The sequence below is a fragment of the Corvus kubaryi genome, unplaced genomic scaffold, assembly GCF_017639235.1.
Source record: "Corvus kubaryi isolate FWS band 111438036 unplaced genomic scaffold, C.kubaryi_AGA036_p1.0 67, whole genome shotgun sequence".
Lineage (NCBI taxonomy): Eukaryota > Metazoa > Chordata > Aves > Passeriformes > Corvidae > Corvus > Corvus kubaryi.
The window spans coordinates 253,578-280,139 of record NW_024582055.1 but is presented as its reverse complement, the minus strand read 5'-3'; the positions used below and the strand labels follow the sequence as shown (position 1 = coordinate 280,139).

The following is a 26,562-nucleotide window of genomic DNA, read 5'->3' as shown; positions in this document are numbered from 1 at the left end:
CAAAATAGGTTGTACTGTTCATCTCCATATTTACTAATATACCTACATGAATGCAACAATACGCATTATTAGTTCTTCACAAAATAGGTTCCTTGGCAGCATCTAAATAGGGATATATTTCTCCACTTTTTTGATAATGGGTATTATCTTTCTGGATACACAATGGGATAACTTACTTTGTGAGATATTACTTAAAACAAGCCAGAAAAATAGTACTGTTAGCCAAAATAGTACTAATAGCCAAAGTAGCTACTGTTCAAGGGGCTGGACTATTAGCATTTTCTTTCTGGGTTCACAATAACTCCGTCTGCAAATCCACTGAAAGTGCCAAATATAATAATAATCATACTAACCACTTATTTGCACAGAAAATTGGCATATTTGATATTGGATATGCAATGACATAAATGTTCTATATTAACTCTTATGCTTGACATGACTTTTTGGTGGTAAAATTATCCAGGCCTTTATCAAAGGAGACGTTAAATAGAGGACTGGCTGAAAATCATGTTGGCACATGTAACCCCAATTTTTGCAGTCTGAACCCTCTGTGACTGCAGAGGGCTCAAGGTATTTTCACATAGTTTGCATCACACAGCTCACATCACACAGCCTGAACAAAACAGACGGGCAGAACTGAGCAAACGCCTTCATCTCAGCACAACAGCTTCAGCCTCTGGCCCCCAAGCATAAGGAAGAGGCAAGAATTCTTTTCCAGAATGGAACACAGCTGGGGTAGCACTGGGGACCTTGCAGGAAAACTCTAAGCCTTCGCTGCAAAACACTGTTTTCTCCTAGCTCTGTTTTTCCTGAAAAAGAGGTTAGCTTGTTACTTCAGAAAATGCTCCTTTGCTGTCTGACTACAGGATGGAGAGGAGGGAGGATTCAGGTAAAAGAGTAGAGAGCAGATGTTACCTTGAAAGGACGAGGCATATCAGGACGTTTATATCTGAGATAAATCAACCCAGCAACTACTAGTCCAATAAAAAGCCACCTGGCAAAGCTGAGGAAATTCAGCAGGCTGTAGAGATCCCCATTGAATAACATTATCATTGTGAGAGGATGCTGCAAAAGAAATTCAGAGCATAAGAGGGGTTTAGTAGATCAATATTATTTTACAGCAGTGGTGTCCAATTTTTCCACAGGGACAAGCAGCACAGCCTTATGCACACACCAAAGTGCCACAGACTTTAGGCTTGCCTTTGTCATGCAATCAGGTGTGTGATCAATGTCTAGCTGTCTCCTGAGACCACTTTGGATCAATATATATCTGTCCTGAGTGGCCACACATAGTCAATACAAATCTGTCCCCTGTGACCCAGACTAAAATACACAGGCACACTTCACCACCAAAGCGCTGGAGCATCCTGGGAAGCATTTTCATGGGATATGAGCCCACTGCAGGTTTACTTGCTTATTGCTGATGGAAATGATAAGAACAGTTAAATTTTTGTCACATCTGATCATATGAAAGCAGAGGTTTCTAGGCGTTTTGTGGAAGGAAAAAGTCCCCCAGGCTTCAAAGGGGAAGTGAGCAAAGAGGACATGGCACAAAGAGGACATTCTCACACTATGAGAAGCCAGCTGGGTACACTGGGTTGGCACCAGCTTGGGCTTGCCTTTCAGACTTGCAGGGTGTAGACTTATTTCACATTGTAAATGCACATATTTATAACCAGAAGGAAGAATTTAGCTGTGACTCAGGCAGCTACTGAAGAGCAAGAAGGAGAGGGAACACCATAATAAATATAGCCCCTCATAAAAAAACTAGTCTGAGATACAAGGCTTCTGTGAGGCAGGCAGAAGGTTATGTATAAGCTGGAGTGTTTTGTCGTGAGTTAGATGGTTAGTGTAGACTACATGGATCTATTTCAAAGTAGTATCTGGACAAAAAATGTCCTTGCATTTGGGCATGAAGGAATAAGTCAAATTCACTATATCCCTCATTCTTCAGCAAGAGGGAAGATCCTGGAAGTGAGAGCCTTTAGGTTTATAACAAGGCAACACATGAAATCAACTGCAGATGCAGTAAAACACTGGGCTACTTTTTTACACAGAGCAAACTAACTTGTATTATTTATCTAGATTCACAGCCTCTCTCTTTTTTTTTCAAAGCAGTGCAGACAACATGGATTTGAACCAGAAGGATCAATATTTCAAATGTGGGTCTCTCACTTCCAACCTCTAACGACTTAAGAAGTACTTGATTCCTTACACATAGATACTAAGCAAACTCCTTCTATGTAAATGTCAAAGGAAATTGTACCACTGAATTATATTGGGCAAGATTTCTTCTCTAAAGACTCAGCCTCTAAAAGTTTAAAATCTCAATTATAACTATAATGCAAGCTATATACAATAATAATGCAAGCGGAGAGCTATCAAGAAAAAATACAATAAAGCAGGATTACAATCAGATTGCATGATTTCTTTCAGTTACTATACACATCTGTCAAATACCAGGATGTTGGTGAGGAATACATCTAGTCCGGGTAGATCTAGTCCAGACTTGCAAATTGAGATGCAGATTGAAATACAGGCTGAGTTCTGTGTGGGAGCCCAAGACAAGAGGCCATGAATTGCCAACCTTTGGAATAACAAAGGGTATGAAAGACTAGTGACTCCAGCCAGATGAACAGATACTGGGTGACACAGCAGGAGCCAGGACATGCCAACCCTTTGGATACCAAAGCAGATGAAGACCAGTGAAGCCAGCAAAGTGGATGGACATGGAGATGGGGCAGAAACCAGACTCTGGAGGAAGAGCGAGACTTGTGCCTGGGGAGACTGTGGGGTATAAAAGCCATGGGGTTCCTTTTTTGGGGGTCCCTCTACGGGGGCACCAGTTTGGCTGTTTCTGTGTTCCTGCACTGGGACTAAGTGGCTTTATGGAATGATACTCTGCCATGGGAAACTCAGGGTCGAAGCAGTGGGGAAACCTGGCCTGTGAGTGGGATATGCAGGAGTCCAGCAACGACCCTTCGAGTCACCAGAGCCACCACTGTGAAGGGGCTCCAGTCCCAGCACTGACATACCTGGCATTGGGAGTGTGATTGCTGGGAAGTCTCGTGAATAGTCAGACTGGGAAGTCTCTCTAACAACATAGACACATAAACAGATTTCTTAATTCCAAAAAAAGTGTTGTTTTGTTTTGTTTTTTAACTTAAAAAGCCTCAAACAGGTGCTCATTTTCTCAGTTTATCCTCAAGAGCTCTTTCGTTTCTTGCAGTGTGCAGAATTTGGAAGGAGAAATAAAATAGGGAAATGCTAAAATGACTACTGATGTAGGATGTATCCTGTCATGGCTCTATTTGCAATAAGGTGAGCTAAAAAATTGCAATCTTTGAAGGAAAGCCATCTTCATATGAGAATCTGACTTTTTCAAAGGAAATCAATGCACTGGTGTAACAGGACCATATGCAATAGCAGAAAATGTCTGTCAGGAAAAAAAATAATATATTAATACATTTTGTGCATTTCATTCTACAAAAAACTGTCAATGCAATTTACCCACAAGGTATGAGTAAGCCCAAAGAAATAAAATTCAAACTAAATGCTTATGGAAAATTCATTTCATTAAAACTTTTCACCATAATCACACTGCCTAATTTTCAAAATTTCAAAGACTATGGTTATAAGTGCACATATAAAATTCAACAATTCAGCAGTGAGCTTATAGGCATCAATAGGAAAAACCAATTTAAATTCCACAGGCATCTGATCTTACTAGCATAGACTCATAGGTGCATTTTTCGCTTTGGCTGGAAGTCCCTAAATATAGCAGCGGCCTATCCACATACATTGCGGTCATTGATCCCAAAAGACGGGCTGAACACCCATGATTATGAAGACTTCAAGTTAAGTGAAAATCTTCCTGGCACTATGCAAACTGAACTTTGAAGTTGGTATTTTGACACTTAGTCCTAATATTTTACCATACAAATTAGTCTGCAAAGCAAACACATGGCCTGCATTTACCTTTCCTGCTATTTTAAAAGTCAGTAATAGGACTTCCACCAAAGCACCAGTGGTTTTCCTTAGAAAATTCACAGACTATTTCCCAGGCCTATGTTCTCTCATGTTTTAATCACCACTATGCTGTACTGCTGAGGGTTCTCCCTCTGTTATCTTAGTGCAAAACTGTTAGCATTTTTCACTATAAGGTAGTATAATGAGCCTTTAGGGTACTCCCAGATGCTGGTGTTTAGTTCAACTTTCAGTTAACTGAATCCTTTTTTTGTTTGTTTAACTGTAATTTGTTTCTCTGAAAGGGAACTAGCTCATCACTAGCAGGTCCTTAGAAATTCAGAGCAATAACACATGAATTAGATTGCAGTGATAGGCAAGAAAGCAAGGAAGAAATGATAGAATAACAACAACTCCCAAATCTCACTCCTCTTTCTCCTGTCCTCCGCCCTGCCCAAAGCCCATGTACAAATTAATAGATGAGACTCAAGCAGTGCCCAAATTCTGTTTGAATCCTCCAGAGCAAATCTGTAATATGAATTCTAGTGCAGGAACATTTGTTTGTATGATTTACCAAAACAATGACAGCTGGCAGAGGAGTGTGCTTGCGGACATGAATCATGGAGAGAATTTCTGGAAGGTGACCCTCGCGGGATGCAACGAAGAACATCCTGGTGGGAAATAAATGTGGACAGACTTTAAATGTGCTCATTACTGTGAGTACACAAAGTGGCTCATGAAAGTCACAGAGCACAGCAGCACTTCTTAGTCTTGTCTGAGGTGTTCTAAATGAAAGCACTGGCAGGAGAAACCCACATGCAGAAATCAAAACCATCTCTGAAGGTGTCCCTTGATTGGTGTTTGGAATGAGTTAATATTTTCCCTCCGATTTTCCTCCTTCACATGAAAAAAAGCAGCCATTGATTAAGGGGTAGCCTCAGAGCAATTCATTTTCAAACCATTCAAAGGATTTTAAAAATAGCACCCTAAACAAAGTTAGAAAAAGCCCTACACCTGGTAAACAGTGTAGTCATTTATGATGTCCTGCTAAAGGAATGAACTCTACTCTCCCTTCCCCTTGCTTCCATACTTTCACTATGTCTCCCAAGCCCTCACCCCCAGGAACATCAGCAGTGCTCACCTGGAGACTGCAAAAATGCCACCATTCATAGATCCGAAGCAGGAGAGAGCAACAAACACTGGTACAGCTAAAGAAAAGTTTCCCATTAGTCGTTCGGCAAAGGTCTGTTAGAGAAGAGAGAGAGACACACAGTGACTTTTCATAAAATGGGAAGATAATTGTCCTCTATTAGCAAATTATCATAGTGTTAGTTATACCCCTTCTCTGCATCCCTCACTGAAAGTTGTGCTGTGCATTTGTTGCCTCTTTGTGAGAGCACAGCTACTACTGCTAAGCTGTCCTACCCTTATCCCTGAGAGCATGTGGAAGATCTCCAGTTGAAGCAAAGATGAGGACGTGGAATCAGGCCCTGACTCATGTCAATTTAGATCATTATGGCTCCAAAGAAGAAGACCAAGTCTGAATGGATCAAGAAGAAGACCAAGTCTGAATGGATCAAGAAGAAGATCAAGTCTGAATGGATCAAGGTCTGATCTGCACACCTAATATCTTTTTTCTACAGCCTTCATTGCACTCAGCTGGCACTACCCAGTGGTATAGTCCATCCATTCATGCTTTAGTGTTTCAGGTTAGCAGAAGAGCCTTAATTGGACTTTGGGGCACCACAGGCAACATGCACAATTTATGAAATGTTTATAAAATGTTTTCTTTCTAGATCTCCTATTAACTACAGAATTTGGTTTTTCAAAACCCACATCAATTGAAATAGCCACAGGCAGTGTCACTACTGAAAAAGAAATGGAACTATTTATTTCCTCATTGTGACTCAGATACCATAAATATAAAAATCAGTGTCATCACCACAATTCAGCAAGAACAATCAAAGCAGTATTTCCTAGCCAGGCTGCCTTGCAACTCCTTCCCAAATGAGCTATGGTATTCACAGCAACCCAATTCTGGAGTACTCAGGACACATATTGTGCAGAGACAGTTACCATCTTCTGCTACACAAGACAGTTCAGAGCTCTCTCTTCCATAAATATCTGTGATTCCTGCTTCCCAGGAGCTGAGCTTACAATATAGCACTGAATTTTTCAAGCATGTACTTGGCTATAAAATTTAAGCCCTGTTGACTTTGTTATAAGAGGTAAATAAATACAGTCCAATGTTGCATTATAAATGCTACCGATGGCCTGAAGTGCAATCCCACTCATCAGTCAAATATCAAATTTCACCGAGATGCTAAAAAGTGCCACCATACCAAAACCTGACTGGATGTGTCCATTTCCCCCCCTGGAAATAAGAATAATATCAATAAACACGACTGCAGCAGGAATATATCTTTGTATTTTTCTTCTGTAACTTACCACTGCTACAGCTTTTGAAAGCAGCAATTCCCCAGCACTGATTGTAGTGAAATAAGCCACGTTTGTTAACACGTAGCCAACTGTGACGATAATCATTGAAATGCATATTGCGAGGGGTATGTTTCTGAAATACACAAGGTAGCTCATTATTTTGCAATCTGGTTGCATCCCTAAACATGAAACAAATAACATGAGAAGAAGCCACTAATGATGGTGAATGCAAATTTGGCTATCCCAAAATATCATCATTAGAAACTACCAGTAAAAAAAGGAATAAACAAAACCCTCTAGACAAAGGAAATAAGTTTATAGTGAAGAGGTGAGAAACCATTTGAGAGAGGAGTCTTCCGGGGACACCAAAGGGCTTGTGGTCCCCATGCTTCCCATTGGTGCCCCACTTCCCATTTAAGTTGCGTACTGAGATTGACTTGCCAGCTGAACCCAAACACCTGGAGGTGTTCGACATCTTCCCCTGCATACCAAAATATCCAGCATGCAAAATTCTGCCCTTTCCTCCTGGGTGTGTTTCTTCCCTTACACACCTTACCACATCCCACTTATCTCTCTCACTATTCAGAGGAACATGAGCACAGAATATGACACAGAAATAAAAACAGCACAAATTTGTAAATTTAGCACAGCACAAATGGTATTGAAAAGCACAACCCCCCTGCCATCCTAGCTAAAAGACAGAACAATAATAAACAAATATATAATAATGCCAAACTTTTATATAGCATGTCCTTCTAGTCAGAAAAGCAGAATTATTTGTTTTTAAAAGGAGGAACAGAGGCATTTGTCCAAAGCCACACTGCAAGCAAACCTCTGAGTAAGGAGAAAACCCATCTTGAGATGCCTCAAGAGTTATCCTAGTCTCTTTCCACTTAATATTATTGATATCTACAGCACACCAAGAAAAAACTCAGACCTGAAACGAATCTTTTAGTTCCAAGGCTGAGAGTGACTGTATGTACGGTCCCTCTGAGGAGAGCTGAGAGCTCCTCTTTCATGGCTGGGTCCTTCCAGCTGTCTATATTAAGGCTGCTTTTGGAGGGATTAAGAGGTTGCCATATTTAAAGAACACTGTTGTGAAGGTCACCCCAGCAGTTGGAAGAAAGGAAAGACAGAACTAGGAATTCCGGTGTTCCAGAAGAGATCAAAAGCACATTTGTAAAGGACTATTGTAATCACCTCAAAGGAAAAGGTATTTTGAAAACCAATGCAAAGATCCATTCTTGTCTGATACTTTACTCAAAGAAACACAGCCAGGTCAGAATTTAAGGATCTTCTTCACTACCAGCCCTTATTTCTCAAATAGATCCTTCACATCAGTATGGCTGTATAGAGCTGAAAATAAGATCTAACCTGAGACTGAATAAATAAATGTATTTATTTGTAAATAAGTAAAGCAGGACAGTATCTTTGTTGCACATCTTGCCCACCTCAGAAACCATGGTGTCAAATGCTCCCATTAACCCAGACACACAGGCAGGTAGGTAATAGGATCACGCCAGTAATGTAACACCAAAACTGGGTAGACATCATGATACCGTATTAAGCCACAGCTACCTCATACACATATCTCAAGTGAAGAAATGGGAAAAAGGGAAGCCAGTCAACTTGTAGGATATGTTTATTGATGGAGAAGATGACGGCAAGGACTAGAGCAAAGAGCCCAGAATACATGTGCTGTATTGCTGGAAAACCCACAGTTATGGACCCAAGAAATACTGCAGCTCTGTGTGTTGATAACATATGCCAAAATGGGGTTTGTAGGTCAGTTGCCAGATGTATTGCAATCAGTTGGGTTAAGCTTCTTACCTGACCAGGGTGAAAATTGAATTAAATCCTCTTAGCATCTGATTCAAGGTAGGGGTACATGGATTTAAAGCCTCTCAGAACAGGGATATTATCTATATTTTCTGCATCGCAGATGAATGCTTCAACCACCAAGCTTTTGGAGAAATCAGCCCTTACTCCAACCTAAAAAAGAGTGCTTTCAGCCAAAGATAGCAAATTTGGACTATTTTCACAAAAACCATTTAAATGACTGAAAGCATATTGTTAAATGTAACAGATTAAGTTTGTTTGCTTAGTTTGTTCTAACTCTTTTTAAAAACCTTGTATTCACATCTAATTTAAATCCCAGTTTAATTTCTGATAAAACAAAATGGCAGTTCAAAACTGGGGGAGGGGAAAGAATCATGCTTGCAAACATGACCATTTTCTTAGCACTGCAAGTCCTGCCTTGTTATGCTGAAGAGCACTAATGCCCTTGGATAGTAATACCAACAGAAAAAAACACGTTCTGAAGAAAAAAAACCCTAAACAAGCCAGAACTAGTCGGCAAGCACTATTCATTAAAAAGCCTGCAAATCATAACTCAGCGCTTGGAGCAGCACAAGGGATGCTGTGACTTCTAAGCTCCCAAGTCCTTGTTCTTGAGGGAAGCAAGTGCTCAGGCTGCAGCTCCTTTTGCCTCCTGGCAGGAGTGAGCTTTCAGAGGGCTGTTGTATACCTGCACAACCCTTCCAAGTTCTGCTTATTACCCACTGCTTCCAGTGACAGATTTAGACAGAAATAAAAGGCCAGTTTCAAGATTTCAGGGATAAGCAATACAGTACAGTTCATTTCTCACTGACACCTCCACTCAGATTTGCATTTAGTCCTCAAATCACCTGAAAGCACAGGCAGACAGATAGGAACCATATGTAAAACCACTGAGTGAGAGCTTTAATTGTGTCTTTTCTATCCATCCATTTTAACAGGCAGTTCCCAATTTGCAACAGGATCCCATCAGACTCTCTGCTGTGAACTACAGTCTCCATGCTGGAATAAAAGCTGTAATGCCATTAGCAATAAAGACTACCTCCTTTCCCTAGAGGATCACTGTACTAATTTTCTTGGAATATTTTAGGTATTCTCCAGACTTTCAAATCTTGTCTCTAAATATGAAAAATCATACCTAGGTTCTATTCTCCATCGAATTGCCTCTATTGATGAAGTTGCCACCTTTTCACTTCTGCATTCTATGAATCACACACAACACAGGGGGTCTGCAATACTGATAAGCCATGTTTCTGATACAAAACAAATTAACAGTTGCCTCACAGCTAGCTGAGACTTTTGGACTAGACAAACATATTTTCCACTTTTATTTTTTTAAAGATTTTGATTCATCAAAGCTAAAAGTTCTGATGGGAAACTTGACCATATCAGTAGGACATTTTTTTGGAAAAAAAATCTTAGAAGCAGAACACAAATCTCATCCTACTGATGAAGACCTCAGAAGGGTCAATGGCTTAAAAACCATGGCACTGAGAGTGCTCAGATACAGGAGACTGCAATATCTCATTTACTTACAGCAAGCCCAGGATTTTGACTTGCATTGAAGCGGCTACTTGTTACTATAGGGCAGTACTCTCATTTTTGCACTCCATTTCAGAGTGATATTTCAAAAGATTTCAAAAGCAAGAACAAATCTTTTCAAACCAGCTGTTTGCCTGAGTAGACCTTGAGGTGTTGATCAAAGAATCATCATAGAATCATAGAATGGTTTGAGGTGCAACAGATCTTAAAGATCATCTCTTTACAGTCCCCTCTGCTGTGGGCAAGAACACGTTTCATTAAACCAGGTTGCTCAGGGCCCCATCCAACCTAGCCTTGATATTAGCTCCAAACCTATACAATTATTTGGAAATGTCTTGAGCATTAGTGTCAAGATGATATTCAAGCAGGCTGCTCCTTGGTTTGAAGGGGAAGCTGCTGCCAGGGAAGTCTTTTTGCAATACTCATGTCTTCGCCCAAAACTTCGAAGAAAATCAGTATCAAAAGGAATCTGAGGAAATCTGAATCAGGAAAATATTGACCATATAATTAAAAAGTCCTTTAAAAAGTGGGTGAGAGACAATTAGGATAACTTCTATGCAGATGAATGTTGACTTAAATTGAATTGAGTCTCCATACCTTTTAAGACTTACCCATCCCTAGTTACTATTCAGAGCTAAATCTTTCCCTTCTGCTCTATCTATAAAGCAACGGTAATGAAGAATCACACTTGAACAAAGAGCACATTTACCTTGTCATTCCCAGGAAATGAGTCACCAAGGAGCCTACTGTCACTGAGAAGTTCAGCATTGGGAACACAGCTAGCCCATCCTGGGCTATACAGGGCTAAAATCGTTGCCAAGCAGCGCTGCATATTGCTTGGAAGCAAATTTCCTTCCTCTAAAGCGTGTAAAAGGCACCAGAGCTAGGCCATTCAGTTCAGTCAGTCAGGATAACCACTGGATTTGCATTTAACCTTCAGTGTTGCAGAATCATAGATCCTCTGATAATCAGCTCTAGTACATCTCTACCTCCTACAAATATTTTTGCAAGAAAAAATAGAGAGCAGAGCAAGCAAGAGAAGGCGGAAAGAGAAAAAAAGATAAAAGGAAAAGAGAAAGAAAACCAGAGCAAGAACCTGAGGATGAGAAATACCATGGCAATAAATCAGCCGAGGAACATTCTTAGAAATGTACAGCACATATCCCAGGTTAATGGCAACTTTTATAACAGCAAACAGCGAGCACTAAGAGCTGTGACCACTGAGGGCTGTTCTTTCTAAGAAATGACAACCACAGAGTCTAAGACACCCCTCCAAACCAGCTGAGTTTACAACGGTGAAGCACCTTGTTGCCACATTCTTTGTCATTTAGAGATCATACCAAAACCTTTTCCTTGCAACCATTTCAAAGCCAGATTTTACAAATGCTCATCATAGTCAACCTTCCTGGACAAAGCTGCACTAGAAGAACCCAGTCAGGAAACATAGATAAAAAAACCTAAATAAATCACTTAACTACTGATTAAGTTACATGAAATGACATCTTTACTGTAGTAAGGAAATTGTGGAAGACAATTATATATATAAATTTAGACTGAAAATAGTAAAGAAGGAGAGAGGGGAATTCCTAATTCCCTCATGTGATTTACGAGCAAGGATTTGCTTAGTTTTCATGAACATGATGTTGTATCTTCTGTATTTCTTTAGTTGAAAATTTACTACCAGAGGAGTTTCAAAAGTTCTCTTGTGCATTAATTTACTCACCATTTGCAATCTGCTAAGCAATTTTCCAAATGAACTCTTTCCAGATTTTGGCACTCTTAAAAAAATCTAGTCATCCACTGCGCTCCCATAGCACCAAAGATTGGTAGAAAAAGAGCAAATTTATTACAAGAGCAAATTTATCCAAATAACCTGACACTGGAAAAAAATAACCAAATACAGAAAGTGGCAAGAAAAATTTAATATTCCTAGAATTTCAGTGCAAGACTAGAAGATATACAGGCTTGCCTTAGTAAGCGCTGTGTTCCAGAGTCCAATCTATGTCTCTCACCATTCCCAGGCAGTCATTCTGTGACCTGCAGCAATCCCAAATCCTGGGCAGCAAGCAGTACATTTTGGTATAAACTCACTTATCCCTGACATGTTTTGCATGCAAAAAAGCTGCATATAGGACAACACATTACACTAAAGGGATCAAATAATTCTCACCATGTCAAAAAAACTGGTGAAAAAACTACAATCTCAACCATCTGCTTGGAGAAAAGGTGGATGTAAAACTTCAAAGGAGGTCACCTCTCAAAACTGAATCAAAGCCACGAATAGACAGACAAAAGTGATGGGAATCATCACAGCACCTCTCAAATCCATGTATTTGTAGATGCTAACCAGTGTCTCAGCACCTGCTGACTTCAGTGACAAGCTATTATTATTTTGTTTATTGTAGTGAAGATTCCCATCAGCAAATCATCTCTTCCCTTCACTGCCTCCCAATATGTTCCATCCTTATGTTCCAGATCAGAGGAACTTGCAGTCTGTGGGCTTGCAGCTTAGAAAATATTCAATTACATAACTTCCCTTCCTGTGATCTTTTCTTGATTTTGAGAGGAGGGATGAAAGAAAGGAAAGCCTAGTCGTGAAGCTGCACTCTCATTTACATCACCACATGCTCCATGGATGCTACTGCTGTAGTCCTTAATTTCCATGCTTTGGTTCCATAGTTCTTACTTCAGAGACACAGCAGCATGACACTGGGATAACAGAGTGAAGAATCAGGGTACAGTCTGCAGTCTTCTTGCCTTCTACCACCTAGCAAGAGAAGAGCTTCTGCTGTGCTAATTACTTATTTACTTCCCAGTGCTTGACTTCACTGGTTCAGATTATAATTGCTTACAGTTCGTAAATAGGATCTTCCATGACCAACTGACTTTAAAGGGTTATACTGTGTTAACAGTGTGCTGCAAAGGGCAGGAAATTATATTAACTTCTCAGATGTTTCCAGCACTTTTTCCAGCAGGTTTTCCTCAAAAACTAATTAGCATAAATACTGTCTTGTCTTAAGACTTAGGTAGTAATTGCACAGGGTAACACTCTTTTCCAGAAAACATCTCCTTTCAGGCAAACCCTCCCAGCTCAAGTCTCAAGAAACAAATCTCTTCACAGACCTTAAGAAGCTGAGAATAGTTGTTATGCTCACAAGGGGATTTGCTTTATTTTAATAGAGATTTAAAGTTGGTTGCGATGTCTTTGTGTTCAAACTCAGATTGCCAAACCAGATCTGACGAGAGAGCTCATTTACGTCATGGCCGAAGCCCCACCCTGTCAAGTCAATACCTTTTATGAAACACCTTTCTTTGAAGAGCAGAATGGATTCCTCTGAAACTTGGACTACCAGCCAGAGTCATGGTCAAGGAGGATCCTGAATCATTTTGCATGAGGTGGATATCTCATATTGGCATTCGCAAAGAAAACTATGCCAACACAGCAGATAACAAAGATGACAGCTAAATCCACAAAGGACTTTTGAGATTACAGCACTAAATATTAATCTCTCTGTCTCTGCTTATCCATTTCTTGTATAGCAGGCATGTGAGCACTATTAGGAGCTAGAAATTGAGCACAAGAGGAAGCACACAGAGCTACTATGGGGGCTAATTTTTAAAATCTCCTTAAAAGAAGAAATTGAATACAGACTTGAAATATAAAATATCAATCACCCCCTGTGATTTCTCAGTCAACTCTATTTCCATAAATACATCAAGTGCCAGTGTTCAATATCTTCACGTTACCTCAGCTGCAAACTTATTGTACAAAGTTTACGACTGTTTCCAAAAGACATGTGGATAACCAAACCTGGCTTGTATTTTGCACTGTAACTTGGCCCCAAGTTACATCCCTCCTGAGAACCTAAAAGTCCAAAGAAGCTTGCTTTTCTTTCCTATTGCTATAGTCATACCTGCATGAAACTAGGCCTACCCTAGGAACTGAAGTGTGCTTATTATTAGAGTCAGGGAGGCTTAACCAGAGAACAGCCAGGTGCCTGGAAAATGCAGGATCTCTAGCAAAGTGCATTTTACATTTCAGAATCTGAAATGGCAGTGAAGATACCCAGAAGACAATGGTCATTTATATAGTGTATTGCAATAAAAGTGGGGTTTAGGTCGAATGTGGAATTAAAAAGTTGTCTGCCACTCTCACAAAATCTTGCCTTTTAAAAAGCAGCATAGTCTAAATCCAAAGGATTCAAATTCAAATATATTGTCACTCCTGAGTTTGATTAATGACTTCTCTGTTTCTCTCCTACATCATCATTTAACATACCCTCCTTTTATTTCATTTGTGGGAAACCTTAATGTCCTCAAGGAAGCTTGTGATCTCTTCCACCAGAGAGGCAAAACCTCAGATTTTACTTTTATTGCCCAGATCTCTCCCAACCAGGAGTGGAAAAGAGCACCTCTGCTCTCTCAAAAGCTCCACCATTTTATTTTCTTCTGAGGTCTGTTTATTGGAAGTGCTTCCAGCACTGCCAGTAGCATAGGATATGGTGAGAAGCACTAGTAAATCACAGTGCTTGCTTGAAGGCAAAGAAGCCATAATGACAAACCTGACACAGGGCTGTAAGAACAAAACACCTGCCTGCACCCAGCTCCTGTATGGAAATGGAGGGGAAAGGGACAGAGGCAAAATCCAAAGTACTTCCTCCAAGCTGCTTTATTTAGCACAAGATAGCGGGTCTAACTTCCTCTTAACTGCTCCATACCAACACATACATCACTGCCAGACTTAAAATAAATGTAAAAATGAGGAAGTGAAGTAATTGTGTATTAAAAGTAGTTTAATTTATTACAGGATGCTCTCATGGGAGTTTGAAATTATTAATTCCCTAAGCACCTGATTTATGAGCAGGGTCTACTTTTTCCAGGCAGGATAACTTTTCTTAGGAAAGATGGACCACTGGTAGTAGTTGGCGGTGGGGGAGTGAAGGATATTTAGAATTAGAAACAAGGGAACCTGATATGGGAAATGTGCTGATCAGGCCACATAGCTAAGAAACCTAAGTCAGCAGCTACTGCATAACAACATCATGGCCAGGGAAAGAGATTACAGTGATTGTGAAAGGAATCCCACTAAAAACCACGCTGCCTGTCACAGCACCCTCCCCACACTCCCACAAGTATCTCAGTGTTTGCAGGGAGCAGGGCTGGGGTGGAAGCAGAGCCCTGCCTTGATCTATGTGTATATCTACTGCCTACACTGACAACATATGTTTCCAATTTGGGCCAGAGCAAATGACAGAGAAACACTTTGAGTTATGCAAGGGAGCAGGCTGGCAAGGCTGCTATCATTCCCAAAATGAGCCACTCAAGCTCACAGTCTGGGAATGCTCAGGTGCACAGTGCATGGAGGGAAAAGCATATGTCTCTGTATGCATGTGTATAAAAGGAGCCAAATTTTTCATACTTGTTAAATTCCTTGACATTTAATTTTGAGCAGGAGGGTTTCCACAATGCCAAGGATCATAAAGGAACAATTTGCTGCTGTATGTTACCATTGATATTTCAGCATGAATGAAAATTGCACCACTTGGTGATGAAAAGAGCAGTTACTTGCAATAAGGAGCACCATGGAAACTGAAATATCAATTACCAAGATAGGCTCTTCTTCTGAAGGAATTCAAAATGAGAAAAATGGTAACTGCAGGTGCCTTAAAGCATTAGCATTTTAAAGGATACAAAAAGGTATAAATGAAATTAAAGGGAGATGTCTTAACAATACTGCACTGCCATGAAGGGGCCTATCTGGCAGATAAATTATTTTTTCTGCAGAAAGCAGGGAAATTATGGTCTTGCTAAGGACAGCCCAGCAGACTACCTACAGATGTGGGACAGCCCATACAGTACACTGAAATAAGTAGGAGTTCTAACATAGAATAGAAATCCAGAAAACTCCAAATGTGAGCTTAAATATGCCTTTGCAGCACACAGTAACTGAAAGCATTTGAATGGAGTTCAAATGGGAATATCAACTTTTTTTATTTTATTATCTTCTGTGCTTTGAGTAAGGAAATAATAAGCTGAAATCCTCTCTCACTAAACCTTCATAATGCTGAAACTACAATCACAGGCATAGGAGAAAAGCTTATCCTTCTCTTTTTTAAGAAGTGATGAAGTGATATGAAGCAAAATATGCACAATTTTCAAAATGACCAGTAAGGCTGGGGTTTTCTTTTTCTGCATTCAAACTGAGAAATCTTAAGCATAACCTTAAACATAACCTTAGAGAGTTAATCCTGAAACTCTGCTGCAAATCAAGTTCCCTGCAGTTGGTAGTGACATGAAATAGCCAGAATTATTATGACATGAAATAGCCAGAATTTCAATTATCTTGGACAGTGTAATCAACGAGACTCAGGATTTTAAGGCTGACTTGTCTTTGCAATTGCACACTGTTCAGTGTACCCTCTGTCAGAAATGCACATGCTAACATCTTAAAATGAAAGTGGCAATGAGGATTTATACAGAATTTACCACACTATCTCTTATCCTGTCCCATAGCATCAACCTAAAGGGACCATATACTGGTGCCATCAAAAATCCCTACATCCTGGCACTCCATAGCACCCTGTCCAGCCTCCCTGAGGCCTACGTTTGAAATTAAACCTAGAGAATCATAGAAAGGTTTGGGTTGGAAGGGACCATTAAATGTCATCTAGTCCTACTTCCCTGGGAAGAGCAGGGACACCTTCCACTAGATCAGGTCACTCAGAAACCCACCCAACCTGGCCTTGAGTGTTTCCAGGGATGTGTCATCTACCACTGCCCTGGGCAACCTGTTCCACTGCTTTACAATCCTCATTATAAAACCTTTATTCCATGTATCTAATCTAAACCTACCCTCCTTTAGTTTAGAATCATTACCCCTTTTTTGATAGATTGCAACAGATCCTGCTAAAAATCCTGTCTCCATTTTTCTTGCAGGCCTCCATTTAAAAATACCCACTCTGGTCAACAGGACAAGTTTATGTGTTAGTTTAGCAATAGTTTGCTAGGCATTTTTTCACTAACCAAACTAAGCACAAAGCAAATGGCAGGATTTGGGCCACTGTGGACAAAATTATGTTCTTAGAAGCAGAGAAAATATGTAATTCATATTTTCAGTCCAGGGTCATTCTAGTACAGCACCGTGATCTGTCAACACTCAACACCAAGCTTAGGTGGCCTACAGCTTGGATCTATTCATGTCTGGGATAGCCTGCAACTAAGAAAAACCCTCTCCTCACAGCCTTCACAGTCACCAAGCAAGAATCCTAAAGCATTTCTGCTTATTTTCACATCTGTTGAAATATTTCTTCCTTAGACTCACAAGCAGCTTTCTCTCTAATGGGAGTTTTGCACAAGGAAAAGGAATTTCATGGTCTTCTATGTTTCTTGTGGATAAATCTTTACTTTTGTCTGGTTTTGCTTAGCAACTGTGTTTTCTTGTAATAAATAGATATGATAAACTAGAAGTGCCTGTTATTCCTTTACAATGTTGGATGAATGTAAATCTTTTCTTTAAAATATCCCCACATAGAAGTTAAACCTCTTGCCACATCAGAGTGCTCCTATTTATTATCCATTCTCATGATCTATGGAGGAGGTCTCTAAATTGCTGTTAGATCTTTTAAAATGATGATATCAAAACTGTTCTTGTAAGGGATTTCCATTCCATCACACTTCAAAAAATTAAATACTGTTATTATAAAGTCCACTTTTTCACAATGAACAAATAATGACAAGGTGAAGATGCAAATAACAGCACTTGTTCAACAGCAAGTGTTGCAAGTGAATGAGGATTGACATAATAAACAACAGCACTGCAACTTGAGAAATGCATATTATTCACTTCACAGCACCCCTGGAGCATTTATAATCTTATATAAATCCTCTTCGTTTACAGTTTCATGGATATAGGCTGTACTGTAATTTAAATTTCCAAAAACCCTAATGGTCAGTTAACAATAGTCATTAAATAAAATACCACTATGTGTTTAAAATTCCATCATACTCACAGCCAAATATCAACATGTAAGCTACACTGTAAGTGATCAAAACCTGCTCGCAGAACATCTGCACACCCATAAGCACTCACATAAAAAAGCCACCATGCAGTGAAGGGGTGTGTAGAGGAATAAGAATCTTAGCATTCACTAGCTAAGATTAATGCTCCTCTGATGGAAATTCTGCTGTAACACAAGAAAGGATGTACTCATCTACAGGAAAGATGTACAATGCCAAATTGTCTTGTTTTGATATGACTATTACATATCTTAAATACAAGCCAGCAATCTCACTACTTATTAAAGCTGAACAATCAAATAAGAGAGCCCCATTTAATGTCTCATCGAAAAAGAAAGTGTCAGAGTAAGTTACAGTGCTAGCTGAACCAAGTGGAACATATTCCTTTTCTTGTGTGCAGTAATACCATTGCAGTTGGAATTTTGACCATGCTCTTCCAAAGAATAACTGCTCATGGTGGCACGGCACATGTTAATGACTCTTTGTGCAATTATAAAACTCCAATCTGATGTGCATGAGTGTAATAAAGAGAATATGGCCCTTGAAATTTTTGTTGTCCATTGCTTTGTTTGTATTTTATTCTCTGATTCTGTGTCTTACCTCAGCAAAAAATGCTGTCTTACTTTCTCTGACAGTCATTTCACCATCTCTGTCAGATGGTGCCAGCATCAGCCTAATGGTGCTCCAATAAAAGATTTATTGTTAATGGAAAGCAAGATGCTGCTACATGCTCTGGTATAACACTCTGCTTACCTAACACTGCCTTAGCACTCTGCTCTTCCTCATTTTTGAGGCTCAGCATTAAAGAGAAAAGGCAATAAAAAGTGGCAAAAGAGGGTCATCCCCTTCTGGCTCCAGGAGAGGGTGCACCACATACAGATCACAACATTGCACTATGAATTAAAGTAGCTGTTACTGCCCTATATCACTAGCCATAGGTAGTGGTGGTGGCTTGCTTTCACAAATACCAGGATAAATGGCTGTGAGACCCCTTTTTCTATACCCAGGCTATAAACCAACACTGACAGTACCCATGAGAAAAGGCTGATCTACAATTTCATAAGGAATTTCATAGTTTTGACTGGGGTTTACAGTGAGATTTCACTGCTATTCGAAGCACAGATTTAAATCTCAGACCAAAACATTAAGGCAAGTACTCTGAGTCACCTCCACAAGAGTTAATGCCATTGGTAAATACAAAAATAAAAGCTCAAACATCAGACAAAACCAGGTTCCAGTTTTAAAGTGGGAAGGAGAAAACCTGGGAGAGGTTTGCCTGCAGAGCATCACCCACACTAGAAGTTCTATAAAACACTCTTGCTTTCCCAAAGAGTGCAACACCCCTAGGACTGAAGACAAGAATGTGAGGTGGAGCTGCAGTGACTGTTCCAAACCACCTCAGTTGGACTTGTCACCCTAGTGAATTTACTCATTTTTCTATCTACCCCTAACACACTGTTGTCTATCTCTTTTCCGGTAATTTCAGTCAGGCCTCCTGCTTATGAACCACCAAAAGAAAATGAAAATGTATAATGGAACCTTCCCTGTGGCCAAGAGAAGAGCTGCTCAGCCCTGAGAAACCCATCATCCCTCCAGTAAAATACACTCTGTTCTACGGCTCTGGACCTTCTGCAGAACATCAGTCTTGCAAGGAATTTTTCTTCCCGCAATGAATGTTTTGCTGAGTAGTTCAGGTTCCCCACAAAGAGGAAACTGTCACCCTTCTGTACAGGTACTGTTATGTCCCTCAGTGCAACTGAAATAGATGTTAGAACAGTTTTGCATGTGTTTCAGCTGGTGAAAATGAAGGGAAATCCAGGGCAGTGGAAACTTCAAAGGTTACAATATTTTGTGTTACATTACATTACCCTGCTGGTAAAGCAGATTACAGTTTTTTCCAGCTACCCAGAGACCGTGGATAAACATTTGTTTTACTTCCTTAGGAGAGCTGATTCATAGTAACCATGATTCACATGAACAAACAGAAATTATTAAAAAAAAAAAGTAAAATCAGCAACAGAAAGGAAAACAAACCTTACACTCAGCAGGTTATCACATTGGCAAAGAAAATGAGCCATGAGGGCTGGAAAGGAGCAATCTTCTGTGCACCACACACTGGATAGCTACTGTGGGGACAGACGGGGCCAGCATGTGGGCTTTTCACATCCTCACACCTTGGAGACACCAAATCTTCATGAAACAGAGTGGCTTCAGGAGCCTCTGCAGCAGCCAGCCACAGTCCCAGCACCCGGGACACACCTTCTCTGCTCTGGAGCAGGAGGGAGGGCAGGAAGCTCCAGCTGAGTTCCCTGGATTTTGCTTCCTCAAATGAGGTCCCACAGCTTGGCAGAGGAAAACCTGTTTGAGGGCTTGTATCCTAAGTGTCCACGTCCTCATATATGTTTGCCCCTTCTGTGTACACTGCAAGCAAAACCTCACCCATACCTGGCCATGGCACCTGCCATTGACCCCAGTGAATTAACGAAAGCAGTCACTTGTAAAAATCAAAAGATTGAAATCATACAGTAGTTCTGGTTGGAAGAGACCTTAAAGACCACCTAGTTCCAACCCTCTGCTATGGGTAGGGACACCTTCCCCTTGACTAGTTTGCTCAGTCCTCATCCCCTCACAAGAGATTCGCTCAGACCCCCTTTCTCCACTGGTCCTGGATAAAAAAAGGAATAAGGACATGCATCACAGCAGCCCAGGCATTTGCATGTCCACTCATCCAGTGAGTTTGCAGGAACTTCTCCCACCCATCTCTCCTGCAATAGGATCCTGCCCCAATGATGCATTTTTAGAACTATTGAATAGTTCTAACAAATAATCTTCAAAAAGTGTCAGCTGTCTCCAGAATTATGAAGGAATTCATTCAGTCATTTTCATTTCAAGTTGGTTCTTTTATCTTCAGCCACAGAGTCTACATAAACGGAAACAAATATTTCAAAGCAATGGCTTCTGAAATATTGCCTTAATGTAGATGCTGCCTTAAGGGGGGACAGTCCCACAGGCAGCATGTACTCCCACCCTGCCTTACCATTCTCCCTCCCAACGGCACAAACAGAACAGAACCACTACTAAACCCGTGATATATAGAAGTATGGTATTACACTCTCTACCCTTGCAATTTATCTTTTTCCTTCCATCCTCTACCCATATTTGCTGAATAGATTTGATTTTTCTGGTAGCTGACTACCTTCCTGATTTCTGACTAATGTCTTTGTGGTATCCTTATTACACGTCTGAGACATAAAAGGAGTTAGAATCAGATTCTATATCAGACAATTAGGGAAAAAAGAGCAGAGGTAGCACTATTAATTTCAACACACATATCCACAGCTAAAACCCAGCACAGCAGTACTGTATCTAACCGTGCATCTATAGCACTCATTTTTATTCTTCCATTTTCCCACTCGCTTTTCTCCAACACCCATGCCAGGTGTGTGCTATAAGTTAACTCTGTATGAAATAATAATTCAGGCTACAAAAATAAAAAAAAATACATAGAAAAAGACAACTACTATGTTTCTTTAGTGTGCCCTCAAAGTTTAGGTATGAAATCTGCATTGCCTAGTGTCATGGTTTACCTAGTCCTGAATATTTCCATGGCCTTCAGCTCGACTTTTATCAGAGGACCATTTTATACAAGGAATATGAATGTTAGAACAGGCAATTATACAAGTGACCTTGCCTTGACTTCATTCGATAGTGAATTATTAGTTTTCTGAACTTCAGTTTTATAAGACATCCTTATTGTCTTAATTAATGATCAAGGTACATCTTTGAAATCTTTACAGACACTATAGATTGCATCAGTCTCTTTTCTGATTTACATATATTGACTGGCATATCAGTTAAACCCTGCCACAGGTAGCTCTTCACTGCAGTCGATTTCTAAACAGAACATCTTTTTTCTTTTTTTTTTTTTTTTTACATTAAAATTTAAAGATAATAAAGTGGAAGTAGGAGATAGAAAGACCTGAAGACAGCTGAACCAATTCAAATGCCAAATTGGTGTTTAGAAAGCAGCTGCCAGTGACAAAGATACAGCACCTGTGGATCATCTCTCTCATGGTGTAGAATTTCACCACAGGACTCAGCAGTGATGTAAGCACCAAAAAAATGGGGTAGGAGGAAAAAAAGCAAGCAACTGCACATGGGAAAAGGAAAAAGAAATAAAAATATCTGATAATATGCATTGAATGCGTGTCATGTACACATCCCTGAACATCGTAGATTGTAACAGCATGCATTAGGTCAGTCCCTAACTAAATGCATAAGGAAAAAATGCAGCCACTGGAAAGCAGCAAGCTCACACAGTGGCTGTCTCTTCCTGTCTGCAGAGGTAAGGAAGAGGAATAATGCTCAATGAAATCTGCAGTCTTTTTGTTATCCCTGCTGCTAAAGCCTTTGCTCCCTGTGATCACCCATATAACAGGTGAATTCATGCAGTGAGTCATGTTCCCAGCCCCTCTGTTGCCTGCATCTATTGCTCTGGTGAATTCAGAGCACTGCTCAGACACAAAGTGCATCTGTCAAAGACAAGGCAGGGGATTTGCAGTGTTTTTCTGCATACATCTGGATTCCTCCAGACTCAGACTGCACAGCACAGTGTGCTTTCCAGCTGTGCTCTCTATTCCCTTTCTCTTGTGACACAGCACTGCTGTTAAGTAGGACCCAATGCACCTGTGGGACAGGGGACACCCAGGTGTGGTGGGAGGAATTTGTGTTCAATGGCCAAGAATAAGGAAAATAAGAACAGAAGCACCGAATCTGCAACCTCAGTTAATTATATTATATATGGTAGCTACTATTTTGGAGCTCTCAAATATTACAGGGCCAAAGAACTGTCTTCACTACAATAGTACATTATCCACATTATCAAAACCAAAAATCCAGTCCAATGTAATTGAAGCTAATGAAAACAGAAAGAAACCAATTACTTGGATTTTAGTTTGGGTTACCATTTCCAATTCCATTCTGACCCTTTTCCCATTTTAACTCAAGCTGATAACACAGTTAACATGACAGTTTCCCTTCTTCCTCTGGTTGGAAATATTTTGTGGATTCGGTGACCCCCACCAAATCCTATCACAGACAGACCCCAATTATGGCTCACAAGCAAGTTGCAACCCTTGAATCATTTGCATGTATCACATGTGACTCAATGACATTTTTTGTCACCAGAACCAACAGATTGTCATGGTTAAGGCATTTATGTATGGCACATCTCCTGGGGGGGTGGGATGGAGAGTGAAGAGGGGAAAGGTTGGAGCCAGAACTCAGGAGTGTTCAAGGCCAGGTTGGATGCAGCCCTGAGAAGCCTGGTCTAAAATCTCCCAAACCAGGAATGGAAAAAGAATATAAATAAAGGCAAAGCAACTCAGAATATTCGGGTCCCACTAATAAGAGAATTTCCAACTTCCAGCGAGAGTGGCATCCTTTCACTAAAAAGAATAAAAGAAATTTATGAAGGGAAAAAAGTTAGTTCCCACACCACGATTTCAGAAATCTGAATCCATTTAAAACACGCATCCAAGACTGAAATACTTAGCTTCAGAAATGAATTATTAGTAATTTCTAAAAGAAACAATAATGAATGAGCCAAAGATGTGAGGCATGCAAATAGTAAGGAGCTAATAAGCTTAGTGAGAGAGCAGAAGTAAAGGAAAGACCATTTTATTAAGAACAGTCTCATGCTGGTAAGTCAACTCCCCTGAGAGCTAGCAATTGTCTATTTGTCCCTCTCGAACACACACACACAAATACTACTGAATTACATTCTTAATTAAATGGTTTTCGTACTTTTTACAAATAGCAAAACGCATGCTTGGTTTCGTGTAAGTACATTTGAGTTAGTAAATTAATTTGTTTTCTATATTTGGCAGTTTCAGCTCCCCATTAAAGGATTTTATAAATCTGAAAACATGATTTTATCACTTAAAGAGGGCATGAATAAACTGTAGAAATTGTTGTTGAATTTAAATTAAATTCTTCCAGGTTTGGACACCTCATCTGAGTTGCTTCCCAGATAACTGAAAGACTTTAAGCAGACTATAATGCTTCTAGATACAGTAAAATTTAGAAAGTATAAAACTCCTAATAAAAAGACATAAAAATAGCTGGGGGGAGGCTAATTAGAGCATCCTCACTATGATGAAGAATAAGTATTCAGGTACAAAAACATACCGAGACACAAATAATATACAGAGGAAAAAATGCAAATGCTCACTTAACCGACCTGGCTTTCCCTTTAAGGTAATCTGATGAATTCACATGAGCAAATGGACTTTACAAAATACTGGAAAGATCAGCATTTGTCTCTTTTGATTATCTTCAGGTAAAATATCACAATGTAATCCTATCATTTCTGCACTGAATATTTGGCACTGTAGCCTGACATGAAGAAAATGAATTGGAGTCAAATGTATCTTTTAGGAATAAGTAGAATATAATGACACGAGAAAGTTTTCAAACTCCAGGCAGATAAACCTTTCTGGTGTCTAAGATTACTGATATTAATATTCCTCTTCAGAGTAAATCTTGTCATTAAATTATAAAATAACAAAATAATATGTAAGAAGCAGAGAGGCAGAAATAGCAAAGGCTTGCATCCTCTCAACACTGAAAATATTTTTTACTCTTTTTATTACTAGGAATCTGATCCCTAATCAGTAGCTAGATTAACAAGGAGCAACAGTGCAATTCAAGTTTCTGATTGACCTTGGTAGAGGGCTGCATTTTAATGCAAAGGGCCAAAAATCAGATGGCTACAAGTAACAAGGGACCTGGAAGAGTTGTAGCATCTTAGCCACCATTCCCCTCTTATCCATCTGCATCTCTATAATGCTCAGACAGACTGAAGAAAACACCCCTAATACTTTTTTCTCTCACTCAGTCCTCATAGATGCAAAGTTGACTCCGTAATTAGAATGAATGGGTAGCACACATGAGCTAGACATGACATTCACATTATTTAAAAACAATATAAAAATAGATTATATCAAACATTTTGATATCCTGATTTTACAAAATCTCTGATGACATCAAGCTCTGGTGACTTGCTATACAGCTACTCTTTCTCGGTGCCTTGGAGAAAAAGGAATGAATGAAGTGAGAAGAACACTGGAAAAATTTAATAGACAAACTGACTAATCTCAGACCTGAAGGTCATAGCAAAGCAATTCACTTCTTGGTTTTTCAACAGCACAAGACATGATTTATCAGTCTGAGATCACACTTACAAACACTATACATGTCAATAATATGTTCTTCCCACTGTGTAACTTTTTAAACAGTGACAGATTGCCTGGGCTGGGCCAAAGTTATTTTACAAACAGAAATTGAATATTTGCAAATGATGTGGTTCAATAAGGGAGAGGGGAAAAGAAATGGGAAAAAAAAGGATTATGCCAAATAGCAGCTGTATTTAACTGCAACTGCAAAGTATTCCATGCTATAAAATGCTTTCAGAATCCACATCCTTTGAAATTCTATTATTTTTGTCCACTAAATGAAAAATATTTCCTACGTTCAACAACACCAACAAAAACCTATACTGCCAAAGAAATAAAATTATTTAGTAAAACAAGAGCTATAAATTGACACCTCTCTCTAGTTGCCCACTTGATCTCAGATTGCCTCGAAGTAGGGAATTTGAGTCTAAGTTTCCCTCCCCCTAAAGTGAAATAATATTTTCTCTGTCTTTCAACTCAAGCCTAATCTTCACAACTTGAAGCATTCAGGCCAATCATCTACTCAGAGTGAGGATGAAGCACAATTTTGTTAAAGTGGGATTCTCTTTGGCCAGCATCTGACACAATCTGGCCCTGACTTTGACAAGGGTCTGAAGATGTTGCTATGATGTGAAAACACTCCTGTGTTATCTTCTTATCTGGAGGCTGCCAAAATTCTTGATGAACTATAGCACTGATCCTGGACTCTACTCAGCCTGGGAAGGGAAGAGGGAAAAGCCCTTCGGGCATGAGCTGCTTTTAGTGTCTTGATTGAAAAAAATCAGCCTATTTCTTGAGAGTACATAGTGGGTGCTCAAGAATACAGATGAGAACAAAGACTATGTACAAAAACTGAGTCTGAAAGTTCAACATGCATGATTTCTAGTCCTCTAAATTTGCTGCTCCAGACAACATAGCTCCTGTCAACTTTCAGGTGACAAACTCTCTCAGACACCTGGCTGTTCCTTCATTCACCTATATTTAGACAATGCAATACAATAAGACCTCAGTTTGAGGCTGATCCTTATAGTGCAAGAAAATCAAAAAGATCAAAGCTGCATGTGATGTGGCTGCACAAGTTTGTTTTGGTGAAGTTCTGCTTCAAGGATTATTTAGGTATTTTATTTCAAACAAAAATTGCTATTCACCCAGCATGTATATGCAAAGCATAATTTTCAAAAAAAGGATAATAAATTTGTTGTCGTACTTTAATGTTGTTCCACATATTCTTGATAATAAAATTATTTCAGGCTATTTTAAAAAATTGTACATTAACACTGCAACCATAGCTTCTTCTAAAATTAAGTTCATGTTTCTTCAGGTCCTACTAATAGCTGCATGAGAGAAGCACTTGAACAAAGAGGAATAAAGAAATGAGTTCAGGCTTAAAAATTAGACAACAAAAGGGGGTTTAGCAAGAGACAGAAACAGCTACTTTTACATCTTATGATAATTGGGTTTATAATAATGTCCTTACACAAAAGAAGGAACAATGGCATTTCCAAAGTGAGAATTTAACACTACTTCC

The 26,562-nt window shown here is 39.6% G+C and overlaps 1 protein-coding gene across 6 annotated transcripts in view; it reads right to left on the bottom strand.

The window, feature by feature from the left end:
• Positions 1–26,562, bottom strand: part of SLC7A11 (solute carrier family 7 member 11) — a 59,624-nt gene that overhangs the window by 7,514 nt on the left and 25,548 nt on the right. For 4 of the 6 annotated variants that reach the window (XM_042048547.1, XM_042048546.1, XM_042048545.1 and 1 more), the window contains 4 exons: positions 6,415–6,538; positions 5,108–5,211; positions 4,541–4,637; positions 916–1,065 (listed from right to left, as the gene is read on the bottom strand). In XM_042048547.1, the coding sequence (XP_041904481.1) occupies positions 916–1,065; positions 4,541–4,637; positions 5,108–5,211; positions 6,415–6,538 (475 nt within the window). Of the gene's footprint in view, positions 1–915; positions 3,437–4,540; positions 4,638–5,107; positions 5,212–6,414; positions 6,539–26,562 lie in introns of those variants that run through there. The other 2 variants (XR_006019514.1, XM_042048549.1) reach the window with 2 other exon arrangements.